Source organism: Aspergillus sydowii, assembly GCF_001890705.1.
Source record: "Aspergillus sydowii CBS 593.65 unplaced genomic scaffold ASPSYscaffold_1, whole genome shotgun sequence".
Classification (NCBI taxonomy): Eukaryota; Fungi; Ascomycota; class Eurotiomycetes; order Eurotiales; family Aspergillaceae; genus Aspergillus; species Aspergillus sydowii.
In genome coordinates, this window is record NW_024467859.1 from 4,957,345 (window position 1) to 4,984,318 (window position 26,974).

The following is a 26,974-nucleotide window of genomic DNA, read 5'->3' on the forward strand; positions in this document are numbered from 1 at the left end:
GCTCACTGCTTCATCTGAACCACCATCAACACATTGATTGTTCGTACAAGACAATTGCATATGTTATTCCTCTCCTATTGCTTTGTGGTCATAGTACTGTGTTCCGCATCCTTATCTCTACTCATTGTCCCAGGGGGTTATTCGGTGATCGGGACAGCCCTTGCAGCACAGGTCAGGTTTGCACTGCTCCTTAATTCGAAATGTCTGTAAGTTTGATCAAACAAGTTAATGCGCAGTAGCATCATGGAATTAGGGAGAATTACCGAAGCTCACATGCCATTTTGAAAGATGTTTTTTACAATTTATCCGCATAAACAATACAGAGATAATAACCGAATAAAATAGTCATCAGTGCCACTTACTTCTAAGGACAGGTAACGTAGGATTTTGATGGCCTGTAGCTTGATCGCGAGTCCTAAACATCTGTACCATGAACACCGAAGGTAAAGTCTCAGATCCTTAGAGAGTTAACAATATAACGCGCCTCTCGATCCCACATACACCTTCATAAACGTCATCATCCTTCTGGTCAACCTGAAGGTCTAGCGTTTCAATTCTTAGTGCTTAGCCATCTAGTCCCCAGAGTCTGTATTCCCGCTCATAATGTTCGTCATCTTCAAGCCAGTTCGGAGGCGAATCTTCGTTGACATCCAGACAGGTCTCTTCAAAATCAATAAAATAACTGGTGGAAAATATTATTAGCTGGGGCCTGAGACACTTAAAAATTCGTAACTAGAGTGAAGCCTGCCATTTATCCTCATTTTCATCATAAAGAACATTCCCGGGATGGGTGTCGAAAAGGGTAATATGACAGTCTAACTCTCTATACATCCCGGCGGTATTAGCCATAATAGTTCAGTAATATTTGAGGGGACTTTCATTAAGCTCTTGCGAAAAGCCTCTCTGATCCTCTGCTGCTTGGCAAAATCGTAGGTCCGAAACTCCGTCAGAGGCACCCCAGGAACCCTTTCCATCAAGATGAATACTAGCTAGCCGCCAGGTACCGCATTATGAGGGCCCTGGAGGTAATGTCGCAATGAAATTAACTCGGGAGTCACGGAACAGCCGCTATCGGTGAGCCATGTCAAAGCATTTATTTCTCGGATTGTTGGTGTAGCATAAACACTAGAAGCGTCCTTCGCTCGGACATTTGGATCTGAACAGACATTTTCGGGATTACCTGGTATTCTGGTGAAACGTTTCCATTTAGCATGTCGCGAACAGTGTAACTCATCGGGGCCGCCAACTTACTGCATCCGAACCTTGACAATGGCTCTCGTTCCCACGGACGGGCCCTGGATCTGTCGACAATGGTACACGGCCTGTGTCTCTGAGGTATTATAGTTAGACTCAGTCCATGGGTCTAATCTGATCGTTTGCTCGGACAACTGTTTGCCAATCTTCCAAAGGGTTCCATCTGGGCCTTCCAAGACGAATTTCCCGAATCGGCCGCCGATCCAAAGTACTGAGGTACCGCCCATGACAGGCTCGATAATGTCTCGATAGTACGAGACCCAAATACAAAATGGAGATGGTCTCCCGAGAAAGTTGAGAAGGTCTGATGGTGGTAAAAAAAGATAGTGACTTGTGGGTTTGTTTACTACATCTTACAACCTTGCACTATCCTGGATTTGGCCTAGTGGGGATGCTTCACCTGCTGCTTCCTCGGGCTTCCAATAGTCCATCGATCTATTCACTACTCAGATATCAACCATCAACAGCTTCAATATGGGAGGCACCTCTGGGTTTCCCGCTTGGGAGGGGTCTGCGTGACAACCAAGTTGACCAAAATATGCACTTGGCAGCCCAATTCACTCCTTCTTTGACCAGCTGCCGGCCCCCAGTAGACTCATTTGCCAGCATGGTTGTGTTATCCATACAGTAAGTGCAGAAATTTTCAATTTGGGACTGATCCTTTGGGGCCTATGCTGTATTACCTTTTCTCAAGTGTGATGTTGAAATGGTTAGACCACACTTTGTCCACTCGATACGCACAGAAGAGTCTATCTGTTGTCTAGAAAACGTTTCGCAACTTGTCTTCCAATTAAAGTGCATACAAATTGGCACCCTCTTTTTACTCCCGTATCTTATTCTGTCCGTTTCTTTACTTATGCCTTTAGTCGTACTCACAGTTCGCGTCGCGCTATATTGACCAAATTCCCTTCTCTACTAGCCATGCGAACAGTAAGAGAGTTCAGAACACTTACTGGTCTTCAGATCCTCGACACACCTCTTCCCGAGATCATTACTCGAGAGGGCTATCGGACAACCTCATCTGCCTATCACCATCTATTCTATAACGGACCGTTGGTCCATTGGCCCATTGAGACCGAAGCCCACGATGTTGTCTTTGCCGAAAAGCTGAATGAACACCACCTGGCTGTCGAGATGCCAGGGGTCGCAAACCATCCGTGTTCTAACACCCGTGAACAATACATCTGTGGTGATGATGCGGATGTCTATGCGAGGTTCATGCAAAACGCTCTTACGCCTGTAGCGGCAGTCGGGTTTGCACAAGGCATCAAGACCAACTTTGGAAACTTCAGGGCCAGTGAGGAATATGCCGAATTCAAAAACCGCCGTAGAGGAAGGCGACTAAATCAGGAGGCAGGAGTCGATGAAAGCCATATATTCCTGACTTTGTTGCAGTTCACTGTCCTGCTAAATGTCTCTCCGGTATTAATACTACTTTGGGGGCGCCTGACGTGAAACTGGCTGGGGAGGTCAAAACCGGGTGGAATCATCTATTAGAAGAGTTCCAGGCATGGTCGCAAGATAAAAACGGTGAGAAGCGCTTTCGGCGCGCCCTTGGTAAGTGCAACATTTGCTTCGTCTTTTTCCCTTCCCGACGCCTACATCGCGGTTTCTATTTGCTAAGACTATCTGACCTCTTAGGCCAAATCGCCCGATACATGCACATATATGGAATGGCATATGGCGTTTTAACAACCTAGGACTTCACCATCTTCATTCGTCAGTGTACACCGAAGGGACAATCATAAACGGAGTTGCATGTCTCTAGGCCAATTTCAAGCAAGGCATCATTGAGAACGCGCAAGACTTCAACGCGCCAATGCCTCTACTACCTCCTCGACCTCACTCAATCTCCGGATAAATTCAAGGTCCAAAACACCTTTGCCCTGGAATACTGGAACGATAATGCTGGCCACGGCGGGCTTGAACCAGCTTATTCCCTCACAGAGCAACTGCAGGACCTCAATATACAGCCATTTGGCCCGAGAATGAAGCCGCCACAACCCTCTGGCCTGATGGTAAAATTCACCGCAGAAAGCAGCGTGAGTCACACTGGTGATTTTGGTGAACCTGATATAAAATCATCATCTTCAGACACCTTGGGCCCCATCGAGCATGCTCAATCCGGTCAGGATGGACACGCATTTCTGCGTCGTAAACCGGAGCCAGTCTCGCCAACTCCCTTGCCTCGATCCCGCATTCCCCTTCCCCTTGAACGGTCTAGACTTGCACACAGGGCAGCGAGTCTCTCACCGTCCCGGTGGAAGCCCGTGCCAGATTGTCCGACTTCTATGCCTTTATCCCGAATCCCGGTGCACCGCGGATCATCTATTCCTACACCAAAAGAGCTTCCTGGTTGATTCCCCACCGTCATGAGACTGGAACTGGTAAGAAAAACGTAACTGAGGTGCGCGGTGGAGAAGCAAAGATAAGTGAGTCTGCGAAGCAGACCCAAGCTTACTCATTTCAAAAGGAATGGAAGACGGACAGTGGAAAGGGAAGAATCGCAGAGCACGATGAAGGAGAAAGGAATGGGTTTGCGAAGCAATCCTAGCATGACTCACATCATAATGGGAAGAGGCCTTAAAGTAACCCTCGATACCCACGGAGGAAACTCTGAAAGGGCAGGGTCTTATGGATCAAATCATATTCTTTTCTATCTGCTGTATGATATGGAAGCTTTTCATCCTTTTTGCTTTCATGTCAACCAGGATGTCGGCTCTCCAAACATGGCTGGCCCCGTTCTGTTTGAGTAGAAGGTATTCATCTTGCTTCTTCCTTTGATTCATGTATGAGTATTAACTGGATATTAATTTTCTTTTTCTTTTTTTTTTTTTTTTTTACCTCTAATATTAAATACTAACAATCCCGAAATAATCCCCATCATCCGGGTTTACATCCGCGAAAAGACACTCTTTTGAGCTCTCATCAGCATCCACCAACACCTGTATCTCCCGCCCAATATTCTCCTTTGCCTCTCGTTGCCCTTCATCGCTATCTGCCTGGACAGGATTCTCAAGTGCATATCTCAACAGATACACTGCGCCCTGTAACTCCCTTTTTAATCGCCCCAAATCTGCGGTTTTGCTTCCATCCGGGGAAGACAACGCCGATGTTTTATCCTTCTGGACACTGTTTTCTGTGGTCTTTGCCTCCTCTTCGTCATCGAGAACATTAACCCAGCATGAACATATCGCACCAAGTATTTCGCCTCGCCATCTCCATATCCGCGGATACGCATTGAGAACCAGCGCTCGCGTAACAGAGAGTGCGGAGAGGAGGAGCGGCGGGTGTGCAGTGCCGAACATATTGGATAATGTGCTATACACTAGAGGGATGATGTCTTGGAGGTACTTCGTGGTGTGGATCCCCAGATCTGCACAGGTGATAGCAATTTGATTAAGAAGAAGGGTTGATAAACGGGGGTGAGGGAATGACGCAAAGGTAGAAGTCGATGTAATGTCTGCTGAGCTGATGTGGTGGAAGGACGGAATGAGGTGGTCGCGTAGTGTTTTGGTTGTCGCGGATATGAATGCTTCCTTATCTTTCGTATGTTTCATTGAAGGGGTTCGGCTAGCCTGGGTTAGGGCTTCTCTGTAACTGGTTTGGAGGAGAGAGCGGAGTGCTGGGTAGGCCGCGGCAAGGAGTTGGATAGAGTCGTCTTCTGGGGTTATTGTAGGCAAGGAGTGGAAGCACGGTCTGATGGCATCTTCGAAAACGGATGACAAATTCGTCCGTCGCAGTATATCGGATCTGCTTTCTTGAATGGGGATAAGAAATTGTGACAGCAGGATGCAGCCGTGACGTTTAAAGGAAAGGCTGTCGTCGTCTATCATGGTGAGAATGGGTGGAACTAGAAGTGGGAAATGTATTTCGAGGTGGTCGCGATCGGTGGGCTGGGTCCATATTAGTCTTCTCAACAACTTCAAATTAGAAAATACTTACTTTATATTGATTGACAATCCAGGAAAAGACTGTGGTGATGTAGACATCATACATCTTCCACGGCTTTGTCTCAGGGTCCAAAATGCTCATATCGAACCGCGGCAAAGGAATAGGGTGGAAGTTCTTTCGACCAGATTCAGTAATAGCCGGGTTTTTAGTTTTGGCAAAAAGAGGTCTGATCCGGGTTTTGAGTAGGGATTCCACAGTTGCCCAAAAGACTGAGGCTTCAGATCTCTCAATGAAACCATCCAACAATGCCGTCGAGGATATGTAAGTCTCAGGTGTAGTCCATGCATCTTGTTCAGAAGTGAAGCTTGCCAAAGCAATGAGAACATCGTTTACTGGCTCGGAATCCTCTATTGGAAGCAGTCTAGCTAGCGACGAAATGACAGATATTGCCAGAGTCGACCGCTGCTGGCTCTCCTCTTGCGCTACAACTACCGTTAGGAAACTCATAAACAAATTTCACCGGAGCGCTCACCTTCTGGGGATGATTCCTCTGAAGCCTCCGCAAACACTGGAGCTGGCAGAGCAATTTTACTCGCCCATTCGTAAAGACTGTTAATGGCGCCTCTATCTACATCAGACACGCTCTCAATAGCCTTGCGGCTCAAAAATCCGTGGGCAACGAGAAGATCTTCGAGGATCTACTGAAACGTAAGCATTAAACAACAAAAGATAGAAGACATAAGACTGTACTTTGACATGATCTGAGTCGTTATGAGTGGATAATCCCTGCCATAGCTGATCGACCGCTGTGGGAACAGTAATATTGCTCAGAATTGACTCGGGAATAAGGGAGGCTGTTGGTTGCTGGAGGGTTCCACGTGCTGCATTGCGTAGTTCTTCCATCATTCAATATGGAATTTCTCAAAAACGGACATCAGGGCAACCGTGAGATTAGCGCAGCGAGTACATAAACAGTTGCGAGGTGGAAGAGAAAACGCGGATACGATAGAAGCCGAGAGGGAGCTGGACCCATCATGGATGTTAAGTAAGCGGGAAGGCTCAACTACACACCAAATATATACAACGAACAGAACAATTTACAACTGGATGCTGGATGAAGTTTATTCATTCTATGTTATTGTTGTATTATTGTTGTATTTATACACCAATTTCCCCTCTCTTAGACTCAAGATACTCCAATGCCTTTTGCTTGTCTTGAATGTCGGGGTGCAATAGCTGCCATTGTATCACGAGCTCCAGCGCTTTGGACACCCAGGGACCTTTTTTGGCTGGGATTGCACTCATGACTTCGCCTCCGTTTATAATGGGTTTCAGCTCACAGACATCCTGGAGACCCTGTTCTACAATGTACGAGAGGAACTTATCATAGCTCTGCACCACTGCGGCAAAATCTCCTCCCTGCATGATCTCCTGTAGAAGAGACAAGAGAACACAGAGCCTCCAGTCCATGCTCCAAGACCGAATATGTAAGCCAACTTGTTGTCGAATTTCTGCAGCAGTCCCCTGCAATTTTCCATCGACGACCTCGGTTTTGACGTTGATAATATTGCGCCAGTTGCTCGCGGCATGTTTCAGAATCGTCACCGTCTTGTTATCTGAGCGCAAAGCATCCCGAGCGGCCTCTGCCATACGCGGCGGTAACGGTTTCCCTGTCTGAGGACGGCCAGGGACTGCTGACCAAGGAGCAAACGCAGCGATCACCCAAGCATAATAGTGTTGGAGCGAGTCACGGATGAGCAACGTGCGAAGACGCCCGACAGCTTCTGGCTCATTAGCTGAGGATAAGAAGCGATGGAGGGCATCATAAGCAAGCGACCACGAGGACGGGTCTGCGGTAGCGTCGTCCTGATAGTTGGCGAAAATAATGGGGTACAGATTAAGACGATCGATGGTGCTAAGCGCCCCGCGGGGATCTGGGCCTCGAAGCATCTTCTCCACCTCGATGCCTACACGCTCCCTACTGATCTTGAGCTTGAGCGCAGTACCAATGTCACTGTGTTGCATTGCGTTCTCTGTATCCTTGTCGATTCGGAATCCTAGCCGGCTAGCAAAACGAATGAGTCGCAGCACTCGAAGAGGGTCGTCCTTGAACGTCTGGTATGGCTCCAGCGGAGTCCGAATGATTTCGTCTCGCATATCATCCAGCCCCCTCTGAGTGAGATCCTCGACCTTGGATTCATTCAGGTTGTAAAAAAGAGCGTTTATGGTGGCATCTCGGCGCAAGGCATCTTCTTCCGCACTCCCAAACTCCATTTGGGGGGTCCGGCTGTTCTCAGTATAAGTCTCCTTCCGAAGGTTGACTAAATCCACATCATAGCCAAAGATCTTTGTTGTAACTGTTTCAAGGTGCTTTGATTTCTCCGGGTTCGCTTCAATTTTGTGAAGACTGCTGAATGCCTTCTTTAGTTCGTCCTTTTGGTTGCCTTTTCGATACTTGTCCAGGTTTCCCGGAGTTTCCAGATACTCTATCAGTAGATTCCCAAACTGGTAACCAGTCATGTTATTGATCGCGACGTCAATATCATGGCTTTCAACTCCTAGCAACTTGTCGCGCACCCAACCTCCCGTGAACCGAAGGACGGTTTTATCGGCACTGGTCTTCCCAGCTGCTACATCGCGTTCCTGGATATATTGACAGACATCGAGGAGCAGCGTCTTGAATGTGTTCTCGAGAGGTGTGAGTTCAATGGTCGGGGGTTGCTGCGCGGTTTGGTCCGCGGCTGAGATCATGACTGTAAAACCGGCTTCCTCTGGGGAAGTCGTGGAAATTCGCCGCCTCTTGTTTGCGCGCGGAGAATAGGAACCTAAAATCTGACGACGGCTCATATAACGACTGTATGAAGCAAACCGGAACGGGGTGAGCTGTGAGAAAACGCGGAGGGGCAGTCGCGGGGAGGGGTTTCTAGTCAGGTCCGCCGTTGATCGTGTCAGTCGGGGGAGAATTCGTCCAGGAAAGGCGAGAGAAGAGATGAACATGGAGAAAGGACCATCGCACAGAGAGAAAGAGAGTGAGAGGAGGTTTTAAGTCATTGTTGGGGCGTCCATTGAGTCACAGCGAAAGACCAAATGAGCCTTGGGGAGAATCATTCGCAGCGGCAAGCACATCACCGCCTTCATTGGCTGCTGGGGAATCCCGTTCAACATCCCAGCCGCGACTCGAATAACTCTCATCCATCCATTCTGGTGGTCTAACTCAGGTATAGATTTCTCACTTGGTTCACATGCTGGGGTAATGCACAATTCAGCCGCGATTCGCCTGGCCTGAAGAATTGCTCCACGTTTCGGCGCAGTGAGTTGGCCTTATCCGAACCGCCTCACCACGTTTCCAAATCGTCATCGCCTACCGGTACCTCTCCCACGTTTCCGCACTCTCGTAACCCTCTGGACGGCGTCGCCTCGATTACCAGTCCCTTCTGACCTCCCCCTTCTGCATTCTCAGGGCATTTTATACTCCCGGTCCATGGGCTAGAGCTAGATCCTTCTTTTCCCTTCTTCATCAACTGTCGGAATCCATTCGGTGTCCATGACATCGCCCGGAGATGGTGCTCCGGTCAAACCTCCGCCGTCCTTCTCGCCCGGCGTGCCGCGTGTCCCATCCAAGACGAGATACCCTCATCAGCGGCGCGACTCGTCCTCGTCTTTGGACACGGAAAGGGTGGAGCCGAGAATAGCCTCGTCGTCTCCGACACCCCCGCTATCAAATGCCACCGCTGAACTTCCCCTTCGAACTGCGTCTCCCCATGCCAGATCGGTCCGGTCATCGACCCCACAATTACGGACGTCACTGGGGTCACCAGTAGATGGGAGAGCTGATGCTGCCCTGGATACGCGATCTTTGATCATCCGTTCATTTTCACCCGTTATTGGGGTATATGCATCCCCAGACACCGACGAACTCGTACGGCAAAAAGGCTTCAAGGGTGGGTTCTGCGAGTTGATTCGTCCTTTCGGGGAGAATGTACCGGGCAAGCTTATCGTTCGAGACAGCGTGGGCTCAAGTCGCGGCTGGGAGGATTATGGGGTTCGGTTTGTCGATTTAGGCGAGATATGCCGGGCTCCCAACGACGCGAACCAGACACGGAATTCGCCTCTATCTCAAGTTGAGACAGTCCTGGAGAAGCATCTGGACTCAACTGACGGTCCGCCGGGCGGATCATTACATCCTAAAGATCTAATAGGTCTCTCATCCACTTCGCCTTTATATAAGCTATATCTCCGCCAATTGTTATCGATCGCCTCCCCCGCGCCCTATGAAACATTTCGCCATCCTGTAGCCAGTGTGATTGCTATCAGCTCTCGCAACTCCGCACCTCTGGAATCCCTTCGACAACTGTATGCAGACACAAATAACGGCCAGCGGAAAGTGCCAGACTGGATACACCCCGAGTATCTACGTTACTATGTACTTGTCCACGATGAAGACCACGATGATATCTCTGAATCGACCAAACTCTATGACCAGATGAAGCGCCACTTTGGTTTACATTGCCACCTCTTGAGACTTCGCAGCAATCAATGTGTCGTCACGGATGATGATAGCGTACAAATGCCAGAATGCGAGTGGCTATCGCCTTCGGAGCGACTTCTGGACAGGGCAGGTAAGGCGAATAGAATAACCGAGTCCCTATTCAAGCACATACATGCTAACTATACCAGAACCACTAGTTGACCTTGATTCCGACGGCCTTCTCTACCTATTCGAATCCGATGTGATGTCCATTAAAGGCCTTGTCCGAGAGCTCGTTGCGCAATCCGTTATACCATTTATGGAGAACCGGGTAACTGTTTGGAACGATCAAGTAGCGTCGAGAAGGCGTGGTATCAGTGGTCGGTTTATGTCCATGTCGCGCAAATGGGCGGGCTTCGGATCCGGCTCTCGCTCCAGCTCAGGTTCCGGGGGAGCAAGCGGGAATTATAATGTGTCCGAAGGTTTCTATCATTTCGATCACTCCGAAGCCATATTACGAAAAATGGCAGACTATGCTTTCATGCTTCGTGATTGGAAACTGGCTGCGTCCACATATGAACTTCTCCGTTCGGACTACGCAAATGACAAAGCCTGGAAATATCATGCAGGTGCTTACGAGATGTGCGCAGTGAGCACACTACTGAATCCTTTGGGAATGGGCTCGAAGACGAAAGTTGAAGGCATTGATCAGATGCTTGACACTGCTTGCTATTCTTNTTTGACTCGATGCTCAGACCCTGCTGCTACGTTACGCTGCCTGGCTCTAGCCGTTGAATTGTTGAGATCGCGTGGGGGTTCCGCAGCCGAAAGCGCAGCCAAATGGGCCATGCGGGCCATGGACCTAGGGCTGGTAGAGTCGGTTGGGCAGGGCCTTCTCAGCGAACGGATATCGTCATGCTACGCTTCTCGAACGCCACCTAATGGAGTACGATTTGGTGGTCGTCACCGCAAAGCCGGAATGTGGAGTCTCTTCGCTGCTGACATCTGGCTCAGACTTGGTAAACCATCGCTGGCATCCGCGTGCCTTGAGGAGGCAGAACGTCTCTACGCGGACATTTTGGGCAGTGATGGTGTATTCTCTATGCCGGGGATGCAAACTTTCGTCGACAATCTCCGACTTTCCGTGAAAGTCGGATATCTCGAAGCTCGTGGTTTAGATGTCAGAGAGGAGACAGGCAGTACAGACCCCTTGGACAACGTGGAGACCAGTGAGAAGCTAGACAGGCGCATGAACCGGAGGTCTTTGATTGGCACCGCTTTGGACACTACAGCTCTCGCAGCTCTTCAAACGGCGAGGGATGGGGAAATCGTGCCTAGTGACGATTTTGAACGAGCATAAATATACCACCATGGCGGATAAAAGGCGTATACTAGGCAGAATAATATAATAGAGTATTACTAAGTGGTCTCACGCGAGGCTTGTACAAAGTTATGTTGTTTAATTTTGTTCAGTGGTAAAATGTAAATAGCCCTCTACCGGCTCAGCTGTAGCCATTCCGACACGTGATATAACTTTGTTATCGATAAGGCCTCCACCACTCTTGCATTTCGATCAACCTCCGATCAAGCTGGAGACTCGCTCCACACCCCATTCAAGAGTAAGTGACGCAAAGCTCTAGCTGTACATCCCTAAATCGCCTACTCCTTGATTACGACACACACTACCAACCATGGGCGACCTACTCAACTACATCCTCTCCCAAGACTCATTCAGAAAGTACAGTATATACCATACCCGCGACTTCCTCCAACTCTCACTAATCACTCCCCGTTGCAACCTAGAAACCGTCTCCCCTCGCTCTACTCCGACTTCTCGAACCAGAAAAAGACGAACCCCGACGGGTACCACGTTAACGTCGCGGCATGGGAGCAAGTGTTGACGAAAGCCGCGCGAAACGGATATATCTGCACACATTCACACGATGCGACGGGGCAACGGCGCAAGGCAAACCACCTCAGTATCAAGGTTGACGAGAACTTAGTCCGGGATTTAGAGAACCCAGAGTGGGGGAGGCCAGTTGCGCTGGGAGCTGTTTTTGTTTGTCTCACTCCCTCATATTATATATGTCTCTTGGACACGGATTCTCGGCTTCGAATTTGATGTTGGTGCTAACTTACCCAATATCGGGGTTCATAGGAAGATGCGGTCTGGAACCGAATGATGGTACCGGTGCAATTGTATAAAGCGAGTGCGACGAGTCTGCGGAAACCGCAATGGGGCCTTATTGATACGACGGCGCTCAGTCCGTGGAATGTTATGACGTGGGGCTTGAAGCAGATAAAAGGCGTTGTGGTTGGTTCTGGCTCTGATGGGCCGAGGTTACAACCTCAGGTGTTGGTCTTGGTGGGAAATCTTCAGGTATGGTACTTGGATGGGGTCTAATATCTTTTGTCTGTTTAACATTGACCTTTCAATAGGAGGCTGGTGAGAAAGTAGTAAAGCAGGCAACTGGATCAAATCCTTCGAAGGCAGATCTTGTTTATTCGAAAGAAAGCTTTATCGAAAGATTCGGGACAGTTCTGGACCAGGAAACCGAGTTGTCTGATACTGATTTCGAAGTTCTATTGCTCTATCTATCTCGTGATAAGGGTGCCATCGCCTATGACGGCAAGGTGTGTGACAGTAGCCTACTCGCCGAGTATGACATAGGCTAAATTATGTTAGACGGTCAGGTTCCGGCCCTCGAATGACTCCCCAAGGGTGATTTCCGAACAAGACACAACTATTGCATCCATCAAGACTCTTACAGCAACGATAACGCGGCAGGTCGATAACCTAGAGAAGAAGATCGCGGAGCTTAATGCAACTGCAAAAGCTGCTCTGAGCAACAAAAATCGGGTATCGGCCCTCGCTGCAGTGCGGTCGAAGAAACTTGCCGAGCATAATCTGCAGCAGAGACTTGATACCCTTACACAGCTCGAACAAGTCTATCTCAAGATCGAACAGGCCTCGGACCAAATCGAATATGTCAAGGTGATGGAGGCTAGCACGGGCGTTCTTCGAGGTCTGAATGACCAGGTTGGGGACGTTTCCAAAGTGGAGGATGTGGTCGACGAATTGCGCGAGGAGATGTCCAAGGTGGACGAGATTGGAAATATTATGGGCGAAGCTGGACCTCAGATTGACGAGACTGAGATTGATGACGAGCTCGAGGAGCTGGAGTCCCAGGAGCGGGAAGCCAAGGAAGAGCAAGAGGCAGAGAAGACCCGGAAGCGGCTTGCCGAGCTCGACAATCTTGGTCTGGAATCACCAGTGCAGAAAAAACCGGACGAACAAAACGTCGATTCCGCCTTGGACGACAGCATCGAGAAGCTTTCACGAATGTCCGTTGAAGAAGGTCAATGAAAGGCGACTCTATGGATCTTCTTTGCGAGCATTTCTCGTTTGTTTAAGAGTAGACCGCTACAAATATACTTGGGAGAAAGTTGTGCTCTAGCTGTTGCTAGTGTCAGGAGCTGCCTGTATCTCATTCTCACTCACGACAAGGTTTGAGGCCCTCGGTTTAGGGAGAGACATCGGTATTGCCTGATCATGGGTCTCAACCGGGGCATTATCCGGGAGTTTCATTGTCGTACTTTCCACGTTTAACGTCTGGGGACTTTTCGGCACTGTCTGGACGTCGACTGTGGAATTGATATCAGCGCTCAATCCCTGGGAGATGGGGACATCGGGTGGCTGTTGCACGGGTTCGGCGCTGTGGGTCTCATTCAACATCCCCTGGGATGCGCTGGGTATTGTTGAGCGAACAACCGCGTCGTTCTTCTTTCGCGCACTGGCGATCAATTGCTTGAAATCAGTATTATAGTTTGCTGACCACTCCCCTGTATCGAAATCCTTGCGCATTACGGAGCTCGTCGGGTCAGTTGGGGTCACCGAATTACCACCTTGCGTTCCCTCCCAAACAGCCAATTCTCGCAATAATTCACGTTTAGACTTTGGGGCTTTGGAGTCACAGTTGGCGTTCCATAGATTCATCCATTCTGTGTGTCGTTTTTGTAGCAGGACTCGCGGGCCCCAATTCGGTATGCCCAGATCTTTCAGTTTTCTGCGCAGTGAGGACTCTTTCATTAAAGAATAATTTATAACCGGAAGCCTCTCTGGTGGTTTATCTGTAGCATTCGGTAACGGTTTTCGAGGTGCGGGCAGCAAAGAACTGTATATTGAGAAATTAGTACTCCACTACGACCTCCATGTCCAAGAGCTTACCCAAATGCTGCCGGTTTTGGTTCAGGAGCAGCACCTGTGCATGTATCGAGATGGCGGAAGACAGCCTCGTCCTTCATCCTGCGCGAGCAGATTGGGCACGCGACTAAGCCATCATCTGCAACGTTCAGGTCAACATTGCACTTTCGATGGACGCAAGGATGCAACCAAGCATACCTGGAATATACTCCTCATCCTGAATATCATCCATAATCTCAATAGGAACAGCCTGGGACTGGCGCGTGACACCTCGACTCTGTGATCGCGTGCGAATGCCCTCCCCGGCAGAACTACCTGACCCGTCCTGGTCCGCGTCTTGTTCTATTTTACGTTTCTTGGATGCGGGCTGTTCCGTAGAGTCGTCCTCGCCGTCGTTTCCGGTGACGCCATTGCTCTTAGTCGCCCTCCTTGCCAGTTGTAGAACGCCCGGTCGAGCATTCATGAACCCCTCAACGAGCTCCTGGACCACCCAATTTCGACGCAGCTTCAACTCCTGATCGGAGCTCCGGCACGTGGGACATTTCCCCTCAGTACTTAGACACCGTCGAATGCATAGCGAGCAAAACGTATGACTGCAAGACGTAATCACCGGATTGTCAAAAAAGTCCTTGCAGACCTGGCAGCGGAGGGAGGATTCGAACGGCGCGAGAAGCGTGAGCGGCGTGTCGAGCCAGTCGGTCGAGTCAGGGATATCAAATGTCGGTTCCATGAGGATACACGCGTCAAATCGGCGGCTGTGAGCCAGCGCAATTATTCTCCAGCAGTTGCCAGTAGCCCACTTGACGGTGACTCGGGGAGCTGAAAGCGTTGCTCCGATGAGGCAAACAGATGGGAGGTGCCAAGACCGGCTGACTGATACGCGTTAAGTGGTTCGCCGCAACGCGTCGGTCCCGCTGTTGTCTCGCGGAATCTCCGATATACTGTTCAGCAGCAAAGCAGGCTTTTCGTCGCAATATGGCGGTTGCGGATCATAAGAAGTACCTTGCGGAGAATGTTGTCGGCGAGCGGCGGACTGTATGTATTGATTTGCGCGAGTATGGCTTTCCCATTGACCTGAGCAACAACAGGTCACATATCGCTCGCTAGGTCGAGCACTGCGAGTGCACAGTACCATCGCGAAGCAGTAAGTGTAGACTCTAGCTGATTTAAGATTTTCGGCGATACTGACCACCTCACAAGGATGCTCTATGATTTCCACCAGAATGAAAACTCGAAAAAGCCGTCCAGCGTGAACGCGTCCTACGTCCTGACGGGAGTTCCCAAGCCCACCGAGCCTGCGACAAACGGCGCCGCAGTCAACGGTAATAGCAACGACGATGACGACATAATGCCTAGCAGCCCATATATTAGCAGTTCTATGCCCAACCAGGATGCCGCGACCGATCAGGTTCCTGTCTCGTCGGTTCTACTGGCGCGAGAGGAAGACCTAGAAGGCAAGTTTTTTTCTTTTCCGTTTTGTGACAATGCACTTTCTATGTGATGTTGGTCCATCGCTAATGCGCTTTGCAGATGCGAAAGCTAGCTTTGAGTCAATATCGTCCATATACGTATATAGCCTTCAGCCCACCGTATTGCAGGATCTCAATGTCCTTACCGATGTCAGTCGTGAGATGCTCGCCAACCATGCGCAGGAGGACCCATTGGAATGCGGGAAACAATGGGGTATGATTCAAAACACAAATGTTAAGGTATGAGCTAGCCAAGCTCCACCACATCAATATTCAAACAAGCCATGTCCGGCTGACTTGATCTTGAACAGAGGAGAACAGGAGCACGACCACCACCCCCGCCTCCGGCGCCTTCAAGTACGGTGCCGGCGAAACGTCCGGCGCAGTCCGAGCCATCCCAACCAAAGAAGGAAGAGCTCAGGACGGAAGAGCGCACAGAACCCCCAAAGCCTGTGCAGCGCCAGAATTCCTCTTTGTCAGCAAAGCCGGCAGAAAAGGCTGCCCCGGAAAAAAAAGAGAAAGGCAGTTTGTTCAGTTCCTTCGCGAAAGCGAAACCAAAGCAGAAGAAAGAAGAGTCCTCAACGCCGGCTGCGTCTGGTACTGAATCGGTGAGTATCTTCAAGGTTGCTCAGGTTACTATTCAGTATACTGACTGTCTCGCAGGCTGAGCCTAGTGGTGCTGAAGATGGTAGGTTGATGGAGATCTACTGCTGCCTTACGTGAGCTAATGCATCACAGTGGTTCTAGATGATGCCTCTGAAGAAGAGCAGGAAGAACTCTTCCCGGAATCCAAAAAGGAAACCTCTAATGAAACCCGCGAAAGCAGAAAAGAGCGCGAGGATAGGCTTAGGAAGATGATGGAAGACGACGGTTGGTCATCCCACAATTCGTCTTGCATCAAATACTAATTAATCGCAGATGAGGAAGACGAAGAGATGCCCGACGTTGCAGAGTCGCCAGCAGAACCACCAGCAGAACCAGAAACCATCGACAAACCACCTCCCAAGCAGGAGGATCTCAAGGTGGAGGCCACAACAAAAGGTGGCCGTCGCAGAGGACGGCGGCAAGTCATGAAGAAGGCAGTAAAGAAGGATAGCGAAGGCTATCTCGGTGCGCTCTGCCTATCTATATTCTGAGAACTATCGTCGGACTAACCCTGTTCTTAGTTACGGTTGAGGAGCCCAGTTGGGAATCATTCTCGGAGGACGAACCAGCACCACCGCCGGCCAAGAAGAAACCAGCAGTGAACGCGCCAAAGGGCAAGCCTGGGGCTAAAGCGGGGCAGGGGAATATCATGTCGTTCTTTGGCAAGAAGTAAGCTTGGAGGCATGATTCATGACGGGGGTAGCGGCATATTCCGAAATGACGATGCGTGGTGTAGAGATCTTGTTGCATAACGCAGGCCACTAGCCATTAATACAAATATTAATGACCCCAAGGTCGCGATGCACCGTAACATTCGGTCATGATCCTTCGAGGCGATGGCGAATAACCTTGTCGTGCGCAAGTTGTAAAGCCAAGGGGCGGAAAATGATCGTCGCCTGTTGCAGTCGGAGCACCGCCGCATTCGATCTTCTCCGCATTTCATCTCCAGTCTGTGCAACACCCACCCCGACAAATGCCTCTGCAAGCAGGGGCTTCGATCCCCTTTAAAAACCCCCCTCCCCCAATGCAAGCTATTAGATGACCTCGTGGGCGGTATTTTCCACTCATTCCACTCAACCCCGTTCGCTAAACCATGACGCTTCCCGCACTGGTTTACGGCCTGTCACTGCTTGGCTTCGGCGCAACGGGAGCTGCAGCCCTGCGAGACGAGCCTTCGCTCCTTCGACGGGCGTGCCCTGACTATCTCGAGTACTCTCAAGCTCCTCAGTATGCTCCAAGACATATTTCTCTGTTTCCCCGCTTATTCCAGTGTCTGAAACTAACACTCCGTCTTGGTAGCGCTCCATACAGCGAAGGGCCATTAAAGCTCCCATTCCAAAGACCAGTGGCGGAATGTCGAACTTTCAATTCCTCAGTCGTAGATAAAGTGATTGAGGATGTTACTTCCCGCATGCATGATAAGGATCTCGCCCAACTGTTCCGCAACGCATTCCCCAATACACTAGACACCACCATCAGGTGGCACACTGACGGCTCTACGGCAGCAGCAAGGAAGGGCAAGAGGGCCGGCTCACAGTGGGAGGGTCCACAAAGTTTTATCGTGACGGGAGACATCAACGCAGAGTGGCTACGTGATTCTACAAACCAATTGACGAACTACCAAACCCTAGCGAACAAGGACAAACGCCTGTTTAACCTCATTCTCGGCGCAATCAACACCCAGGCCGAATTCGTCATACAGTCGCCGTATTGCAATGCTTTCCAACCTCCATCTCCAAGCCATATAAAACCGGCGAATAACAGCCAAGATGACACGGTCCACCCCGCCTACGAGCCATCAGTCGTATTCGAATGCAAGTATGAGCTCGATTCCCTCGCCAATTTCCTCACTCTTGCAACCGAGTTCTACGAGAACACCGGCTCGAAGGACTTCCTCACCAACCGCTGGTATACAGCCCTAGAGACAGTCCTCCAGGTTCTAGACGCGCAATCCCAGCCGACTTTCAACGAAGCAGGCCAATACATCGAAAACCAATATACCTTCCAACGAACCACAACTCTAGGCACCGAAACCCTCAACCTTGCCGGCGTCGGTAACCCGCTCAACACCGGAACAGGCCTCATCCGCAGCGCCTTCCGCCCCAGCGACGACTCAACAATCATGGGCTTCTTCATCCCCGCGAACGCGCAGATGGCTGTGCAGCTCAAGCGAACAGCAGACATGCTCCGCTCCGCCGGCGGACGCTCTGCCCTCGTTAATGATCTCGAGCGCCGCAGCACCCGCCTGCGCAAGGCAATCCAGGACAACGCCATAGTCACCCACCCTAAATTCGGCGACGTCTATGCTTTCGAGGTGGATGGCTACGGGTCACATATCTTCATGGACGACGCAAACATACCCTCACTCCTCTCGCTCCCGGTCCTCGGCTTCGTCGACCAGGATGACCCCGTCTACAAGAACACGCGCAAGATGGTTCTCTCCAAAGACGGAAACCCATATTACTTAAATGGCACCGCCTTCCACGGTATTGGCGGTCCACACAGTAAGTCCCATCCTACTCCCCATCCAAAAGCAAAGCGCGCAAAAGCTAAACTAGAACCCTACTAGTCGGTCTTGAGAATGCCTGGCCCATGTCCCTCCTCATGCAAGCACAGACCTCCGACTCCGATACCGAAATCGCGGAGTGCATCAATATGGTTCGGGACTCGAGCCTGCTTGGTCTTGTGCATGAGTCTATCGACGTGAACAATATCCGCGAGTATACGCGGCCTTGGTTTGCTTGGGCGAACTCGGTATTCGCGCAGACGGTGCTGAAGATTGCGGCTGAGCGGCCACACATTGTTTTTGGGGAGGGTGCGGAAGCTTATGTCCCTTAGATATGGCTGAGGTTTCTGTGAAAGTGACGCAATACTGTGGTTGAATTGGGCTGTGGTATCGATGCTGTGGAAAGATGTCTGTTGGGATAATATTAATACCTTATCTATTTACGGGGACTATGCAGTTATAATATCCATCAACGGTAACATTACTACTATCATGGGTATATTGAGCAACCTATACTGTGCGGCTACTATATGCATCAACCACTTCCAAGCCTCTCCCTATATACAATCATCATGCAAATGACGCTAAAGTCGTAGCTATACAATTCTCGAAAATAAACAAATGAAAAACGGTGAATACTGTTGGTCGGAAAAGGTGGTGAGAAATCAGATAAGGACCCTTCTCAACCCTTCCGTCCCGCCCAACACTCTTCTCCCCGTAACCGGACATCTGCCCTTCCCGCTCTCCCATTTCCCTTCCCGACTCTGTCCAACATGAGTGGTTTGCTCCGCGCCATCCCCATCTTCGCCGTCGCCAAGATCATCCTCCCATGGAGCACCGGCACCGTCCCCGTTCATGAAATCGATTTGGCGCTGATGCTCGCCGCTTAACCAGTGGAAGATGCATACGTAACAATATACATAGCCGGTCTGGCAAGCAGTGGGGTTGGCGAGCTGGTTGAGACAGACAGGACATGAGGAAGCAACGTCGGAGTCCGCAGGTGGGAGGGGTACAGTGAAGATTGGTAGATATGAAGTGGCGGAAATAGGGGGCTGAACGCGCTTGCGGGGTGGGGAGGTCTTAAGAGCTGATTTGGGGGACGACGTGGCATTAGCAGTTTCCTGCTTTTCTGACTTCTGCTTTCGTTCGGACGGTGGAATCATCCCCCTTGTTATAGGGGCTGGGATGTCGAGAGTGTCGGTCGCTTTGCGGGCCAGTTGGCGCGAGAAGTCGCTGGCGTGCCACCATTCAAGAAATTTGAGAGCGAAGATAGAGGCAGGGAGGAAGTAGCGAAGAGAGCTCAGAAGTTGCGGGTAAATATTTTGCGGGCTGAGGGCGCCTAAGAGACCTGACCCTGGGCGTGTCCGTGCGCCGCGCGGGCTTTGTGGGCTGCCTTCCAAGATCTTAGCGATCGCATGGTGGTCCGCAGAGCTTAGGCGGCGGATCCGTGTGCCGATGAGCCAAAGAAAGGGAGAAGAATATTTGGTGTTATCGAAGAGATAGGCGAGGTTGAATGCGAGAATAGAGAAGTAATAGGCCGCATTGACGGAGGGATAAACGTTGCGGAGAAACCATTTATAAGCGTGCATCAGGCGCTGGCGAATGGTAGGGTTTGGGGGTAAATCGTCGCTGGGGTTGTACCGTGGACCACCGCTCATGATAAGGGACGCCTGGGGAGCTGCGTGGATATCGTACCCTTCGTCCAACTTGCGCTTGAGATAAGGAATGCCCACCATAACGAACAAGTTCTTCCACACGTCCGTAGTGCGCAACTTGAGACTGTCGCGAACGGGGCCTGGAGCTCCGAGTTGGGTTCTCGGGATCTCGCCATTTTTGGTCAGCAGAACACGCTCGCGTTTAAGCGAGTAGAAGTTCTCTGTGAACGAGCCGCCGAAGTTGCGTAGGTAGTATCGCTCGACAATAAGTGAGATCAATGCATAGACCTCATCGTACGAGTTCAGCACTCTGAGCAGATATCGAGGATGCCGATGTGTAGCAACTGCAAGAATGTATCGTAGTGACGGAGGAAGGAGGTCCGACAATTGCTGTTCCGCGAGCAATTCTATCAGAGTCGTGGTTAGCTTTGGGCTGTTCTCCGCATAGACGTTTCTTATAACTTACCGAAGAGCGACGGTTTGAAGTCATCGAACTCCTGCTGGAGACTTGGTAGGTACTCCATAATGCTGACGGAGATACCTCGTCTGCTCTGCAATACAAGGAGAGCAGGCTCGGAGACGCAAGACGGAGAGGAGATGGAGGTGGAGATGAATTACGGCAGGAGGCCGGGGCTTCCACAACTCCACGTCCGCTTTGGGCCGAGGCTCATCGGCACGTGGTTTAATTAGTCATTAATATTTATGTAACTATTGCATACCTAACTGCATAACTGTATCTTCGGCGCCCTAACTAGTATAGCCAAGTACTTCATCTGGCACCATATTGAAATTGGTATATCCGCAGTAGTTTACCAAAACAACACTGTCCTTCCCATAATCAGCTTCACTGCTTGCTTCAGCAGCCGCATCGAGGGAGTGTGATAGGCATACCAAGAAAAATCATCGCGAATGAGGGGGGAGCCTCCGTTGGAGACCACTACAACCTGCAGTTGCAGGGAATCCAATATATTGAAGCAAAGCAGATAGGTATAAGGTAATATATAAACAGCTTTACATAATCATACTGTCGAATACATACCCGGAGATAACCAACCTGACAACCTTCACACGAAGTTCAAAGAAATCATCAGTAGCATCCCCGCAAGAAAACAAGTGGGCTATAGAATATGGGCTGCGGTTTGTTGGGTATCGAGAAGTACATGTACATGCAACATGGTAATTATTACAAAGGGCGGTGTGACCATGCTACCCCCTTAGCTTGTCCTGGCATTCCCTCAAGAGCTTATGAAAAGGAGCTTTGCCGCCCTCTGCGGCTCGCAATCCAATCTTAGGATAAGCAATGAACAAACAATCGTGGACGTGTTTAACCAGTCCACCTTCTAATGGAATGGGCGGGTTCTCTCGACTCATCATGGGAGTGACTTTGAGGAGGCATTCCCGCGTGGAACTCCTATCATTTAGCTCGGCATGGATTCGGAAGAGCGTTTCATAATCTTCGTATGTGCGAGTACTTCCCCTTAAAGGTAGCTTTCGCCACCACATCCAAAAAGCCTGAAAGTCTCGGTTCCGTAATATGGAGAACATAAGCGTTCGAGCCGCCACGGGATCGAAGGGGATGTTGAGCGTGTCGATCATACGCAGTACATGGGCCCCTCTGACTGCTGGATTTATTTCGCCGTGTTGCCCAGGGCCAGGGGGGAGAGAAGCCAGATAGTATAGCCTGGCGAACACCTGCAAATTCATGAAATCCTCTCCTCTCAGAATAAATTGATCTAGAGCGGAAAGCGCCATTTCTTTGTCCGAGTCCGTGAACCATTCTCCTCCAACCAGCCAATCGTCACTTGTTCGTGGTGCAAGCAAAACGTCAAGGACCACAGTCCCAATTTGTTCTGGTATGTTACCCGCAGACATGCAGCAACACATGAACGCTCGGTATACGCTTTCTCTACTGTACCCGGTGTATCCTTGAGAAACTGCGGAGCACATAAGCTCGAGCTCAGCCACAGCTGTAATGTCCAATGAAGAACTAGACACTTTTTTGTAAAAGTCCCGTAAAAACGCGGTAGATTTTCGATCTCCAGGATCATCCCCCAGCTTGACCTTCATTTCCTCAACTGACAAAGATGAAATGGACTCTGTTAAACTAGCCAGTGACCCAGTGTTGCGTTGTTCGCCTTGAGGCCTGGCTTGTCGTTCCTTGCCTGGAGAAAACTGCACAGGTGACGGACCATTGATATGAATCGTGCTATGGAAATGCCTTTTCTGTTCAAATGGAAGGCTCACGGTTGACCTGGGAATATGCGATGGATTATGGTCAGATGGTGACGAACTTTTCGAGTTTATAGAACGAACCTCCTCGGATGCGTCCATGGCGGTATCGGAATTTCTATCTTTCTCCCGTTGGGCGCGCATTATCCGTCCCTCCCAGAGAGTTTCCAAATCCAACTCTGTTCTCTTCTCCTCTGTCAACAACTGGACAACCACTCGTGTTCCTCCCACTCGGGGCCCGAACCCCTCGAATTCACCATCTGTCTCCTCTTTGGTGGGTGCTTTTTCTACAACGCCTGCGTTGACACAAATCCAGCCCGTGGTAATTCCATCATCCTTATCATCAACCATGGCACCTGTCCGGCTAGCAACTCTAGCTCGCCGAGCCTTGCGTCGAAGCTTGATTTTCAACTCGTTCCTTCCCAGCAATCCATCCGCATAGGGCGACAACTTATGAGTGCTTCGCAGCCAGCGGCAGAGACGGTCCGCAGAGACATTCAGATGCTTGACACTGCGCGCAGTCCCAATGATCATAATGACGTTGGCTCCCAAGGCCGCAGGCGTTTCCAATCCCCGTAAGTCGATCAATTTGAGTCCGTCAAGACCAAGGTCTTGAAATACATATCCTAGGAGCTCCGGCAGAATTTTCGGTGGGTTCTCCGGAAGGTCGGGGAGCTGATCTCTGGAGGTTACTTCGGCGGCTGCGGGAACCGAACTCTCCTCTTGGAGGTACCAAGGAATGTGTTGCGTCGGTTGAGAACTCGGCTGTGATTGAATCGTGTCCTTCTCTTCAGTTGGCACACCGCTGGGCGAGGATGAGCTCGGACTGGGGTGGTCTGTTGAGGTGTGAGAGGATGAGGTCAAACTCCGCACTCGGCCATACGAGAGGAATGTATAGCGAGGAACAGTAGAGCACACGGAGGGCGCGATGTGAGCCACTTCCGGAAAGCACCGCGGAGCCCTCAGCAATGTCCTATTCATCATTGCCGACATTTGGCGGGAATATGATGGGAATTGGAGTTGAAATGATAGATTTTCTTGCAGAGTGACCCTGGAGCTTGGAAGAAAGGTTCAATGCAAAATATGCAAACAATGACTAAGCATGTATATACTTCTGCTCCCCAGGTCTTTCCTCTTGGTTGACTTTCCCAGCGTATTGTAAAAATTTTGATATGATGAGATTTATGTAGATTAAAAGTCAATAAAATTTCTGCCAGTGTGTCACATGCGGCAGTTGGTATTGTTAGTACCAAAACTGGATATTCAATCATCAGGTATCCGCTAACAAATCTATACAAATACAAAAAAGAGTGCAAGCCATTAGAAAATCTTTGCCAGAACCCTCCTGGCATTTTCCTCCAGATCGCCCTGATCATCTGGGACCTTATCACGTCCATGTCTGACCTCATTCTGCTTGAACAATCTCCGCGCATTGATGGCCTCCTCTTTCTTTCCGTCCTCGCCTCCAGCTTGCATCCTCCGCTTGCGCTTTGCCTCGTTCTTCTTCTGAATCCCATCGAGCATCTTTCCTTTCTCATACCCCTGCAGGAACACCTTCTCCTCCTTTCTCGCCCTAGCATCTTCAATACGGCGCTTCGCCTCCCTCTCCGATCTCTCACGCTGAACAGTTTCCTGTAAATCGGACCACTTGAATCCCCTCAAGTACTTAAGATTCAATATGTCGTCGTGATACCATGAACCCTTCCGGCCACCCACAATCGATGCATTCAATGACTCGGCACATATCTTAGCGGTCTTCTTCGATGCAAACTCCACCCAACCATCTGAGTACGACTTCCGCTTATTCGATCGCCGCCGCGGCGCCGACGGTGCCCGCACCTCGGGCGACAAAAACACTTTTGTAATCGGGCTGAACCCACGCGCCTCGATAAGCGATTTGAGAGCAAACGGCTTCATGTACGGCGGCAGAGAGGAGAAATAGACAACGCCTGTTTTGTTTTTCTTGCTCGGCTTGACCTTGAGTTTGTCGGTGGAGTTCTGGCCGTTCTTCGTCTTTTCAGCTTCGGCGCTCACGTCAAGGTAATGATCCTCTTCATTGTAATCGTCGTCGTCATTATTGTCTAATTCGACCTCATCTTGCGGTTCTCCCTTCTCCTTCTTGGACAGGCCTACACCCCCCACCTCCGCATCGCTTGATTCCTCCCCCTCCGACACATCGGAGTCTTCCTCGCCAGAACCGCTTTCTAGTCCCGTATCGCGCGTTTTTGTCTTTCTCCGTTTCACGGTCCGGCCTTTGCTCTCCTCTGCCGCTTCCGAGTCGTATCCGGCGTCGTTATCTTCGTCGTCGCTGGAGACGACGTCGAGGAACTCGTTCCGCTTGCGGGTTGTCATGTTTTGTAGAATTATTCCGGTTTTCGAGAACGTATATACTTCCTCGCGATATAATTGTGGTCCTTGGTTTGAAGGATTGCGAGATCGCGGGAATTTTGTTCGAAATGCTGGTTGAGATGTTGCAGGTGTTGGAGATCATCGCCAACTTTTTTATCGGTAAGTGGGCCTTGTGTTTCTGCCTTACCAATTAGGTGTCATTCTGCTGCATGACGGGCTTACCCATAGATCACAGTTAGTATACTATCGGGTCTGCTAGCTATAACAGAAAATAAATTTCTACGTGTTTGTTAAACCTACTTTTTCACCTTGTATGTAAATCATACCCGCATTTGCACGAATTCTAACAGCTCTTGCTATAATTTTACGCGGACCGATATGATATACCTTGCCAGCGAAACATGTGTCACGGTCACAAGTGTCGTAGGTCTTGAGAAATCTCGCAGCGAGTGCCAAATTTTAAATTGAAAACCCAGGTTTGCAAATCTCTAATCTTTATATTCAGATAGACACTCGTCTAAGCAGCCACACCACAATGTGAGCTATGTATGTAACCCAGTTATGCAAAAGAATGGGTATGATATAATAACGACATCGAGATAACCAACCCAATGGACGCCAGAACAGACAAACAGAAGAAAAGAGACAAGGAAATAAGGGAACACCACGTCTAAATCCCCAACGACCACTTGAGACGTTCGTAGACAAAGAAGCCAGTGGCTGTCATGGGTATCACCTTGAGATAGCCAATCGTTAATCCGATCCAGAAGCCGCGGAACCCTCGTTCCATCCATATTGTCCGCACTGTTTCAGCGATTCTCAGACGACGCCCGTCACCGACTACGCCTCCGACTTGCATACGCCGGCGCATCACCTCAAATGGGTAGGATGATGTTTGCGAGACCACACCGGCAATCGCTCCTGAGAACAATTCTGCCGCGGCTGTCAGCTGTGGCCTCCGTGAGTTATGGTGACCCGAAGTGGGCAATTCGGATCGTGAAATGGTCGTGTATGGGGCGAGAGATGGTAAACGGAGCCAGTCGCCAATTGTATCATGAGTGAGGAAGGACACTCCGGCATATGGGAGCATTCCAAGAAGTGTGGGTGTGAAACCACGATAGAAGTTTGCAAACCCTGAACTGGGTACGATTTTCTGGGCTGTAGCGCTAACGGTCTCTGCGGCTGAGGTAGCAGCCAACGGAGCACCCTTGCCCGTTAAGAGATCTTTCGGAGGTGTAACTCGTTCGCCGTAGATTTGCCGTACGGTATCAACAAGGGAAACCTTTGACGACTTTTTGGTCTCGAACGCCAGCCGCACCCGAACCAACTCTAGCGGGTAGGTGAAAAATACCGAGGTTATACCCGCCAAACTTCCCGATATCAGTCGACGGAACGGTGTCTCCTGTTCTCTTGAGTGTATGAAAAACGCCCGGATCTGTTCGTACGCTAGAAACTTGATTGCAGCATATGGGAATATCCTAAGGAGTGTCGCTGAATGGCCTCGGAAGAGACCTCGAGCGCCCTCATAGCGCTTGATATCGCGGACAGCGAAAACAAGCCCAGCCCAACTACCCGTATATTTGGCGAATTGAGGATTTGACGCCTGGAAGAGAATCTTCACTCGATCAAGAGGGGCAACAACTGTCTTGGCCTATAACATAAAGTTGTCAGTTATTCCCACCCCGCCTGGCGTACAAAGTCTGGGGGGCAAATCTTACCGCACAACCCGCTAACCCTCCAGCGAGCCCGCTCCTCATAATATAATCGGCATTTCTCTTATTCGTCTCTTTGCCGCCACTACGGCTGCTCTGAGTCGATCGATTCAAGCCATCGTCGGCGGTGGTCGCGTGAGGCCCGGCCACCACTGCCCCGCTACCAATGTTATGTGATGCCGGCCGTTGTGTGTGGGAGGCGGATTCCATCTGCTGAAAAGCAGACTGATTCCGAGTCTGCGGTTCTGCTATAACGTGGGAAGGAGAGGATCTCGTGGAGACGGCGGGGGAGTTGGCTTGCGCATGGTCGGTAGCGGCAGCAGACATGAGCGCACGCCGACAGGCAAGCTCGGTTGATTCAGGTGGTGAGAAATCTGGGGCCGACGGACTACCGGATATTCGCGGCCATGGATCTGCGACGGCAAGCGAAAGCAAGAGGGGGGGAATTCTCTGGAGTTTGTCCTTTTTGCGAAGAGGTTGCAAGCTGTATAATGGCTTTTGTCGAATAGGAAATCAAATCAATGCTGAGAAGCCTACTTGAAGAAGATCATTGAGCGTTGAATAATAATCCCGAAAACATTGGAGAGGC

The 26,974-nt window shown here is 50.2% G+C and overlaps 13 protein-coding genes across 13 annotated transcripts; 6 read left to right on the forward strand and 7 right to left on the reverse strand.

The window, feature by feature from the left end:
• Positions 1 to 439: 439 nt before the first annotated feature.
• ASPSYDRAFT_373538 (uncharacterized protein) lies at positions 440 to 1,114 on the reverse strand. Its single transcript, XM_040845531.1, has 3 exons — positions 876 to 1,114; positions 749 to 819; positions 440 to 682 (listed from the first exon to the last, which is right to left on the reverse strand). The coding sequence occupies exons 1-3, from the start codon at positions 972 to 974 to the stop codon at positions 565 to 567; spliced, it is 288 nt and encodes a 95-aa protein (XP_040708991.1). The 5' UTR covers positions 975 to 1,114; the 3' UTR covers positions 440 to 564.
• ASPSYDRAFT_27134 (uncharacterized protein) lies at positions 990 to 1,481 on the reverse strand (the record flags this gene model as incomplete). Its single annotated transcript, XM_040844363.1, has 2 exons — positions 990 to 1,188; positions 1,252 to 1,481. 2 exons carry the CDS (start codon positions 1,479 to 1,481, stop codon positions 990 to 992), a joined length of 429 nt encoding a protein of 142 aa, XP_040708992.1.
• Positions 1,482 to 2,175: 694 nt separating this feature from the next.
• ASPSYDRAFT_85159 (uncharacterized protein) lies at positions 2,176 to 2,954 on the forward strand (the record flags this gene model as incomplete). The annotated part of the gene is made up of 3 exons (XM_040851486.1): positions 2,176 to 2,581; positions 2,650 to 2,811; positions 2,896 to 2,954. 3 exons carry the CDS (start codon positions 2,176 to 2,178, stop codon positions 2,952 to 2,954), a joined length of 627 nt encoding a protein of 208 aa, XP_040708993.1.
• A 240-nt stretch (positions 2,955 to 3,194) lies between these two features.
• On the forward strand, positions 3,195 to 3,844 carry ASPSYDRAFT_39974 (uncharacterized protein). Its single transcript, XM_040845996.1, has one exon. It carries the CDS (start codon positions 3,243 to 3,245, stop codon positions 3,612 to 3,614), a length of 372 nt encoding a protein of 123 aa, XP_040708994.1. The 5' UTR covers positions 3,195 to 3,242; the 3' UTR covers positions 3,615 to 3,844.
• Positions 3,845 to 4,106: 262 nt separating this feature from the next.
• On the reverse strand, positions 4,107 to 7,899 carry ASPSYDRAFT_54518 (tRNA adenylyltransferase; the record flags this gene model as incomplete). The annotated part of the gene is made up of 5 exons (XM_040848864.1): positions 4,107 to 5,150; positions 5,200 to 5,630; positions 5,741 to 5,846; positions 5,899 to 6,044; positions 6,315 to 7,899. The coding sequence occupies 5 exons, from the start codon at positions 7,897 to 7,899 to the stop codon at positions 4,107 to 4,109; spliced, it is 3,312 nt and encodes a 1,103-aa protein (XP_040708995.1).
• Positions 7,900 to 8,692: 793 nt separating this feature from the next.
• Positions 8,693 to 10,976, forward strand: ASPSYDRAFT_27138 (TRAPP III-specific subunit 85 family protein; the record flags this gene model as incomplete). Its single annotated transcript, XM_040844365.1, has 2 exons — positions 8,693 to 9,767; positions 9,826 to 10,976. The coding sequence occupies 2 exons, from the start codon at positions 8,693 to 8,695 to the stop codon at positions 10,974 to 10,976; spliced, it is 2,226 nt and encodes a 741-aa protein (XP_040708996.1).
• A 331-nt stretch (positions 10,977 to 11,307) lies between these two features.
• On the forward strand, positions 11,308 to 12,983 carry ASPSYDRAFT_141671 (putative vacuolar sorting protein SNF7 family protein; the record flags this gene model as incomplete). Its single annotated transcript, XM_040841174.1, has 5 exons — positions 11,308 to 11,354; positions 11,420 to 11,675; positions 11,775 to 11,996; positions 12,056 to 12,276; positions 12,311 to 12,983. 5 exons carry the CDS (start codon positions 11,308 to 11,310, stop codon positions 12,981 to 12,983), a joined length of 1,419 nt encoding a protein of 472 aa, XP_040708997.1.
• An 87-nt stretch (positions 12,984 to 13,070) lies between these two features.
• rad18 (E3 ubiquitin-protein ligase RAD18) lies at positions 13,071 to 14,550 on the reverse strand (the record flags this gene model as incomplete). Its single annotated transcript, XM_040840960.1, has 3 exons — positions 13,071 to 13,791; positions 13,845 to 13,959; positions 14,019 to 14,550. The coding sequence occupies 3 exons, from the start codon at positions 14,548 to 14,550 to the stop codon at positions 13,071 to 13,073; spliced, it is 1,368 nt and encodes a 455-aa protein (XP_040708998.1).
• A 245-nt stretch (positions 14,551 to 14,795) lies between these two features.
• On the forward strand, positions 14,796 to 16,607 carry ASPSYDRAFT_54522 (uncharacterized protein; the record flags this gene model as incomplete). Its single annotated transcript, XM_040848865.1, has 9 exons — positions 14,796 to 14,855; positions 14,909 to 14,964; positions 15,021 to 15,278; positions 15,397 to 15,529; positions 15,601 to 15,897; positions 15,953 to 15,977; positions 16,028 to 16,159; positions 16,208 to 16,399; positions 16,456 to 16,607. 9 exons carry the CDS (start codon positions 14,796 to 14,798, stop codon positions 16,605 to 16,607), a joined length of 1,305 nt encoding a protein of 434 aa, XP_040708999.1.
• Positions 16,608 to 16,817: 210 nt separating this feature from the next.
• On the forward strand, positions 16,818 to 18,939 carry ASPSYDRAFT_373657 (glycoside hydrolase family 125 protein). Its single transcript, XM_040845532.1, has 3 exons — positions 16,818 to 17,161; positions 17,234 to 18,438; positions 18,504 to 18,939. Exons 1-3 carry the CDS (start codon positions 17,028 to 17,030, stop codon positions 18,770 to 18,772), a joined length of 1,608 nt encoding a protein of 535 aa, XP_040709000.1. The 5' UTR covers positions 16,818 to 17,027; the 3' UTR covers positions 18,773 to 18,939.
• Positions 18,940 to 19,105: 166 nt separating this feature from the next.
• On the reverse strand, positions 19,106 to 23,305 carry ASPSYDRAFT_54524 (pex2/pex10/pex12 family protein; the record flags this gene model as incomplete). Its single annotated transcript, XM_040848866.1, has 3 exons — positions 19,106 to 20,502; positions 20,562 to 20,641; positions 21,306 to 23,305. 3 exons carry the CDS (start codon positions 23,303 to 23,305, stop codon positions 19,106 to 19,108), a joined length of 3,477 nt encoding a protein of 1,158 aa, XP_040709001.1.
• A 166-nt stretch (positions 23,306 to 23,471) lies between these two features.
• Positions 23,472 to 24,789, reverse strand: ASPSYDRAFT_39985 (RNA-binding ATPase activator ESF2). Its single transcript, XM_040845997.1, has one exon. It carries the CDS (start codon positions 24,674 to 24,676, stop codon positions 23,645 to 23,647), a length of 1,032 nt encoding a protein of 343 aa, XP_040709002.1. The 5' UTR covers positions 24,677 to 24,789; the 3' UTR covers positions 23,472 to 23,644.
• Positions 24,790 to 25,144: 355 nt separating this feature from the next.
• Positions 25,145 to 26,958, reverse strand: ASPSYDRAFT_39986 (coenzyme A transporter). Its single transcript, XM_040845998.1, has 2 exons — positions 26,392 to 26,958; positions 25,145 to 26,324 (listed from the first exon to the last, which is right to left on the reverse strand). Exons 1-2 carry the CDS (start codon positions 26,710 to 26,712, stop codon positions 25,344 to 25,346), a joined length of 1,302 nt encoding a protein of 433 aa, XP_040709003.1. The 5' UTR covers positions 26,713 to 26,958; the 3' UTR covers positions 25,145 to 25,343.
• Between the last annotated feature and the right edge of the window lie 16 nt (positions 26,959 to 26,974).

Excerpts from the sequence above, each read along its gene's own strand:
- ASPSYDRAFT_373538 (XM_040845531.1), bottom strand. The coding sequence starts at position 974 with ATGGAAAGGGTTCCTGGGGTGCCTCTGACGGAGTTTCGGACCTACGAT. Across the intron at positions 820-875 it reads TTCGCAAGAGCTTAATGAAA|TTAGACTGTCATATTACCCT; the intron begins GTCCCCTCAAAT and ends ATGTATAGAGAG. Across the intron at positions 683-748 it reads GATGAAAATGAGGATAAATG|TTATTTTATTGATTTTGAAG; the intron begins GCAGGCTTCACT and ends ATTTTCCACCAG.
- ASPSYDRAFT_39974 (XM_040845996.1), top strand. The coding sequence starts at position 3,243 with ATGAAGCCGCCACAACCCTCTGGCCTGATGGTAAAATTCACCGCAGAA.
- ASPSYDRAFT_373657 (XM_040845532.1), top strand. The coding sequence starts at position 17,028 with ATGACGCTTCCCGCACTGGTTTACGGCCTGTCACTGCTTGGCTTCGGC. Across the intron at positions 17,162-17,233 it reads GAGTACTCTCAAGCTCCTCA|CGCTCCATACAGCGAAGGGC; the intron begins GTATGCTCCAAG and ends CCGTCTTGGTAG. Across the intron at positions 18,439-18,503 it reads CGGTATTGGCGGTCCACACA|TCGGTCTTGAGAATGCCTGG; the intron begins GTAAGTCCCATC and ends GAACCCTACTAG.
- ASPSYDRAFT_39985 (XM_040845997.1), bottom strand. The coding sequence starts at position 24,676 with ATGACAACCCGCAAGCGGAACGAGTTCCTCGACGTCGTCTCCAGCGAC.
- ASPSYDRAFT_39986 (XM_040845998.1), bottom strand. The coding sequence starts at position 26,712 with ATGTCTGCTGCCGCTACCGACCATGCGCAAGCCAACTCCCCCGCCGTC. Across the intron at positions 26,325-26,391 it reads GAGGGTTAGCGGGTTGTGCG|GCCAAGACAGTTGTTGCCCC; the intron begins GTAAGATTTGCC and ends TTTATGTTATAG.